The sequence below is a fragment of the Nicotiana tabacum genome, chromosome 13, assembly GCF_000715075.1.
Source record: "Nicotiana tabacum cultivar K326 chromosome 13, ASM71507v2, whole genome shotgun sequence".
Classification (NCBI taxonomy): Eukaryota; Viridiplantae; Streptophyta; class Magnoliopsida; order Solanales; family Solanaceae; genus Nicotiana; species Nicotiana tabacum.
In genome coordinates this window covers 127615979-127622308 of record NC_134092.1, presented here as the reverse complement: position 1 = coordinate 127622308, position 6330 = coordinate 127615979, and the positions used below count along the sequence as shown (strand labels likewise).

The 6330-nt window shown below is 37.5% G+C and overlaps 1 protein-coding gene across 2 annotated transcripts; it reads right to left on the bottom strand.

Annotated features, from left to right (window-relative positions):
- On the bottom strand, positions 1–6053 carry LOC107809151 (bifunctional riboflavin biosynthesis protein RIBA 1, chloroplastic-like). 2 transcript variants are annotated; one of them, XM_075228497.1, is made up of 8 exons: positions 5894–6020; positions 4173–4311; positions 2962–3334; positions 2635–2856; positions 1826–2148; positions 1138–1267; positions 641–937; positions 1–469 (listed from the first exon to the last, which is right to left on the bottom strand). In XM_075228497.1, the coding sequence occupies exons 2-8, from the start codon at positions 4190–4192 to the stop codon at positions 212–214; spliced, it is 1623 nt and encodes a 540-aa protein (XP_075084598.1). In that variant the 5' UTR covers positions 4193–4311; positions 5894–6020; the 3' UTR covers positions 1–211. The 2 variants fall into 2 exon arrangements, with proteins under 2 accessions (XP_075084598.1, XP_075084597.1); XM_075228496.1 differs by lacking the exon at positions 4173–4311 and having other exon boundaries at positions 5894–6053.
- Positions 6054–6330: the final 277 nt, after the last annotated feature.

The following is a 6330-nucleotide window of genomic DNA, read 5'->3' as shown; positions in this document are numbered from 1 at the left end:
TAACTTAAAAGTTTTTGTAATCACCCTTTCTTTCAAATCTTTTACAAGAGAAAAAAGAAAAGTAGTACATTAACCAACAGGGCTAAACGAAAAATGTTGGAAACAGCTACCAGAAATGTAAGTCAAAAAATTGAATCCCAAATCAGATCAGCTAAAGAACAACCTTGTTCAGTTCCAATATAGGACTTTGCTGAGGATGTTCAGATGACTCTCAGGCAGCATTGTCAGATCTTTCATCGCTGCTCGCTCTACAAACTTCAGAACCATTAATGTGGCCATTGGCATCGGAACCATATACGTGCCCCAATTTCACACGTTTGGTCTCTAAGTATCTTTTATTTTCTGTAGTTATAGGCGCCAACAGCGGAACTCTACCTGCAATTGCCAGACCATATCCTTTGAGCCCAACATACTTTGCAGGGTTGTTTGTCATCAGTTTCATTGTACGAACACCTAAATCTCGAAGTATCTGAAATCAATACATTAACGTTCAATCATCGAAGTTTAAATGAAAAGCATAAACAGGAGAAGTTGCTATTAACATGTGCCTCAAGAAAATTGCACTTGTTTTACTACTAGCCAACAAATTTTATATTTTTATTTCTTAATAAAAAGAAGGTAACTTTCTTTCAGTCAATACCTGTGCACCAATGCCATACTCCCGAGAATCAACAGGTAATCCCAACTCTTCATTAGCTTCAACCGTGTCATGCCCATCATCTTGAAGATTGTAAGCGCGAAGTTTATGCCCCAAACCTATTCCCCGTCCTTCATGTCCACGGAGATATACTAACACGCCTCTTCCAGCTTGCTCAATTTGCTTCATTGCAAGTGCCAACTGCTTGCCACAGTCGCATCTCGCTGACCCAAATATGTCGCCGGTGAGACATTCCGAGTGCACTCTGACAAGAACATCTTTCCCATCCCCAATATCACCCTATCCAAATCATGAGCCTTGTCAAGATTAATCAGAAAGATACTTCCTATGCAAATCTATCATGTATTGACAGCATTACATTTTTTTTTTTAAGATTAGTGAAATAAATGCCCAATTCATAATAAAGGCTTGTAAAGCAATGTAAGAAAATGAAAGAAAGGAGCAGTTTTTTCAAGCCATCTGATCACAGCTTTGCTTACTTTGACCATGGCAATATGCTCAATACCATCCAAGACAGACTTAAAACAGTAGGCTTTAAAAGGTCCCCACATTGTTGGTATTGGTGCAGCGGCAGCTAGCTCCACCAGTTTCTCTCTCTTCCTTCTATACCTGCCATTGGATATGGAAGTTAATACACTTTTTGTCGCTTGACTAAACATTAATCAGGAAAGATGTAAACAAATACTGAGTATATATATATTGACTATTGAGTGGTTAGTGTCACTATTTAGTAGACCTGCAAAATAAAATGACAATTAGAGCAGTTCTCATCCACATGGAATCTTACTTATATCAAAGAATTGGCAAAACAAGAAAACAATGTCTTTCACAATAAATGAGCAAGTGAGGGTTGTCTATGCTCTCTCTTGCTAAAGGGATTTCAACTTGCAAGAATAGGTACTCCCCTCAGTCCCATTTTATAAGACAGTACCCTCAGTACAAATCTATAAGATAATCACTATTTGGAGAGAGAGAGAGAGAGAGAGAGAGAGAGAGAGAGAGAGAGAGAGAGAGAAAGAGAGAGAGCCTTTTTCTTGATCACAATTTTCTAAAAATGTTATAAATAATTTTAACTTTTTTTAGAAAGTCCAGTTTATAGTTCTGTCTATGTAGTTTCTGAGATATGAAAGCTGATAAATGTTATTTTGCATTTATCAAGTCTTTTACCTGATCAAATCGGCAATGGATATAATCTTTAGGTTCTCAGCCTCAGCGAATTGCTGAAGCCTCGGCAACCTGGCCATGGAACCATCGTCATCCACTATTTCACAAAGAACAGCAATGGGGTCCAACCCAGCCAAAACAGCAAGATCAACAGAAGCTTCAGTATGGCCAGCTCTTTTAAGCACCCCTCCTTCTCTATACTTCAGTGGGAAAATATGTCCAGGTCGATTGAAATCCTCAGGTTTTGAATCTTTGGATGCCAGAGCCAATACTGTTTTTGCCCTACCACGAGCGGATACACCTGTTGTGGTACCATATTTTGCATCCTGTATATCATATCCAACTAATATGTGTCAATGGCTGAGACAAATTTGAGACTGCGGACACAAAACAAATATCAGAGCAACATGCGCTGTGGTATATGCTTTTGACTTCTGAACACAGAACAGCTCAATCAATTACGAACTTAACAAGTGAACCAAAGATTTTTCAAGACAAAAAAACCAAGTAAAATTATTGGAAAATAACTGCTCTCAACCATTGTTTAACTGATCACAAATATATCCAACAGAATAGCAGCTATTGAACGATCTTTCGATCATGTATTTAATTTTGATATATGACAAGCATTACTTTTGAACCAGCCCAAAGACAATCATAGACTAATGAACATCGACCTCACACAATCAGCATCGAACTCTTAATAAAAGATCGGTCCTGAGGAGGAAACTAATCACAGATATAAAAGTAAATTTTTTTCTCGGGCCGGATAGTAGCTTCTAGAACTATAAAGAAAAAAGTAGTGGACATACCACAGAAACAGTGAAAGCAGTAGAGAGTTTCTCCTCATTTTCTTTCGGTGGCACCATTAGTGGAAGTTGAAGCCGGTCTAGATCTTCATCTTTCATACTTACACACACAATTCCAGTTCCATGTTTTACAATGAAGGCCATTGCTTCAGGTGTCGCTAATTGTGCTGCCATTATTAGATCACCCTCATTTTCTCTGTCTTCATCATCTACGACAATCACCATCTGCAAGCCTTTTTCCAAATTACTAAAGAGATGAAAGTATAAGTTTTGAACTTTCCTCCATAAATAGAGGCGTGCGGGCCGGGGGGGGGGGGGGTGTTAACCAACCTTGCCTTGACGAATGTCTTCAATAGCCTCGGGAATAGAAGAGAATCCTTCAGCGGTATGATCGAGGTCAAATTCATCATCACCAGAGAGAAACCCACTTCTGTTTGGAGTTATTTCAGCGGTAGGTGTTCCGACAGCTATTGCATCAGGTTGTTGTTGAATTCCAGCTCCATGATTAACAAAAGAACCATTTTCTGCACCTCGGTTGCTATAACAGGACCAAGCATTGTCTTCTCCTGATATAAATGTAGCCCTTACTATTTTGCCGCTGCTTATGAAGCTGAAGGGTAACTTTCTAGCAAAACTTAGCGAGGACAAATCTGATTTGTAGTTTGCTGTAGTTGGATTGACAAAATTCAGAGCATGGTCGGATCTAATAAGAAAGAGAACATGAAATACAATTATAAATGAAGCCTGATATTAGAAGACAAAATGGCAAGCCAGAGAAGTAAAATACTTGATTTGTTATATGAGCTAAATCCTCTAACCAAAAGTTTTGCAATACCAGTCATCTCAGGAACTTTACAAGCATGAGGAGCAAATTGAAGTTGTCAGCTTGACAACCGAATTTGGAATCCACACTCAAAATTTGCAGACCTACGCAAATTGAAGTGTGTAGCCTAAACTCTAGAAGTTGGACAGCCAATATGGGAGAGGCGTCGTGTTTAAAATTGGCGGATCTAGAATTTTTATTCTATGGCAGTGTTGTCAGAAGCGAAAAGCTCTAAAAAGCGCTCCAGGTCTATTGGGGCTTTAAGCGCAAAGTGCAATTAAAATGTGAGCTTTAGTAAAAAAAAAGGCACAATGATGGAAAAAATATATATATATGTAATTCAAGAAGAAAGAGTAACAAATTCACTCATAATGTTTCACTTAACAACTAATACACTTATTATTATTGTTGTTTAGTACTGCTCTATTCAAGATAGAACTTATGGGCAATAAGGCACACGCCTTACTGCTTTGCTTACACTGAAGTGCAGCTTAAGCGAGGCGAAGCGTGCTTCCTGAGCTTTTCTGAGCTTCAGGGCTTAAGCGCACCTTAAGTGAGCCTTTTACAACACTGTTCTATGGGTTCAACATTTAAAGTTTTTTGCATTGAACCCATTATATTTTAAAATTATGGGTTCATATCTACTATATATTATAATTTTAAGTGATTTTTCTACAAAATTGGTGCTCCGTGTCGGAAGTGCTGGGTTCAGTTATACCTGGTAACTCTATGTTGCATCCGCCCCTGGTTTAAATCCTTAACTTCAGACCATATCTAAGTGACAACAACTACACCTCCATGCCAAGCTCGTTTGCCTTTGCTATATGAATCCTCATATCCATTCACTCCATATGGACCTGTTCCATTGCAATACTCATCAATTTGTCTTTTAGGATAATTTAGCAGTTCTCTAAAATTAGAGGTTCTCTAAAACTCAAGCTTATCCTAGCACGGCATACAATACCTTCTATCATTCTTTTCTCAATGTGTGCTATGCACACCTTCTGTCCAGTGTGATCATTTCACATTCCAATCTAATCTTGTATGATTGAACATCCATCCTTAACATCTTATTTCTTGGCAAAAATCTTGGGACCTTTCGACATGGCAAGTCACATATTGATTTACAAGTCTAACTGAGTAAATTTTCTGATAACTCCAAAAGAGAGAGAAATCAAAGGTACCTAACAAGTAAGGTGAGCGTAAAAATGATCTCAAATTACTCAAGATATATGCTTTTTCACTCTAGGCTGTTCACAACTCTAACCACTATGGAAATGAAGCTCCATCAACTTAAATTGGGTGGTGACATCGAAAGCTTATAAAAGAAACACGACACCCGATGAACTCACAAAGAAACAAAATGCAAGACAATGAATCACTTTCTACCAAAGTCTGATTCCTGTAATGTAACCCTGCGCTGTCACATTCAACTCAAGCTAGATTATTCTAATGCTTCCTCGACTTCATTACTGCAGCTAGTCTTAAAGTTCCACCAATCTTCAGTGCAGCTGAAGATCAGTGCACTTTTGCAGCATGGGATTGGGACCTCACATAGCTTAATCCGCGCTTCAGTGTAGGTTCCACGGCGATAATTGCAGCATAGGATGTGACTCGAAGCTCAGTGCAGCATATCTGTGTGTACACACACTCTCTTCATTTGCACCTTTCTTCGCTAAATGAGGCACTTTAATTGCACTTTGCGCTTAAACCCCAAGAAACCTTCGCTACTTTTCTACTCATTTCGTCTTTGATAACATTGACAAAAACAATATAAAAAAGAGCTTGTCCTTGTCCTTAATAATGTGCATTAATGACAGCTCAGAGAATAAGTACAGTTTATAGCTGTAAATTCTCTGTAATGTGGTTTTTCTGCTTCAATACATTCAAACCCTGCCTCCTTAATAAGCAAAAAAACCTTATCCTCATATTTTATTCAAAAGCATACAGAATTTGTCTGTTCTACATTTCAAATCATCCTACTTCCATAATTGTCATTAGCTAAATATATCATTAAAAAGGACAGTCCGGTGCACTAAGCTCCCGCTATCCTGCTATACGTGGGGTCCGAGAAATTCTTCAGCCCAAGCAATGTGGGAAGGGCCGGACCAAGAGGGTAGCAATCATTCTAAATATATCATTACCATTCTAAAAGTGTATTCATTAATTTAATCTTGTTATTGTCAAAGCGAGACATAACGAGTCACAACAAAAGATTCCAACTTTTTACCATAATTTTCTACATAACCACATTTTCCAGAGCCAGTATATTCACTCACAAACAAATATACAATAAAGGAACAAACTTTAGAAAATTCTTGGAACTATATATAGTAAAAAAGAAATGAGGTTATAGAAAATGGCGAAAATACAGCAAGATTCCAGTGATCTTGGAATATTTTGAGCAATTAAGAAAAAAGGGTGTTCAAGAAAACTAACCGCAGACGGGAAAAACCAATTGAAGTTTGAATTGAAGCCATTATTATTATATTATGGTGACCTAATTGAGTAAAAAGATTTAATCTTTAATAGAATTGAAGAAGGCTTGAGAGTTTATATTATGGATAAAAAGGAGTTACGAGAAGCTGCTCTTTGAGCTGTTAAGTCTACCACCGCCACTGTTTGAGGATCATGACGGCTTTGAATATGAACCGTTGGATTAGAATGTTCTTTTGCGATAAATATTCACAAATAGCTTTCACAAATGTGTTAGGAATTTCACAATTCAAAAGACAAAAGATAATATGGTATGGTAGGACAACTCTTTTAAACTACTATTAATAGACTTGTGGGTTAAAGAAAAGTTAAGGAAATGAGAACCAAAATAAAAAGATAAATACTAGATTTATTTTTTGGGATCTTTACATAAATATTTA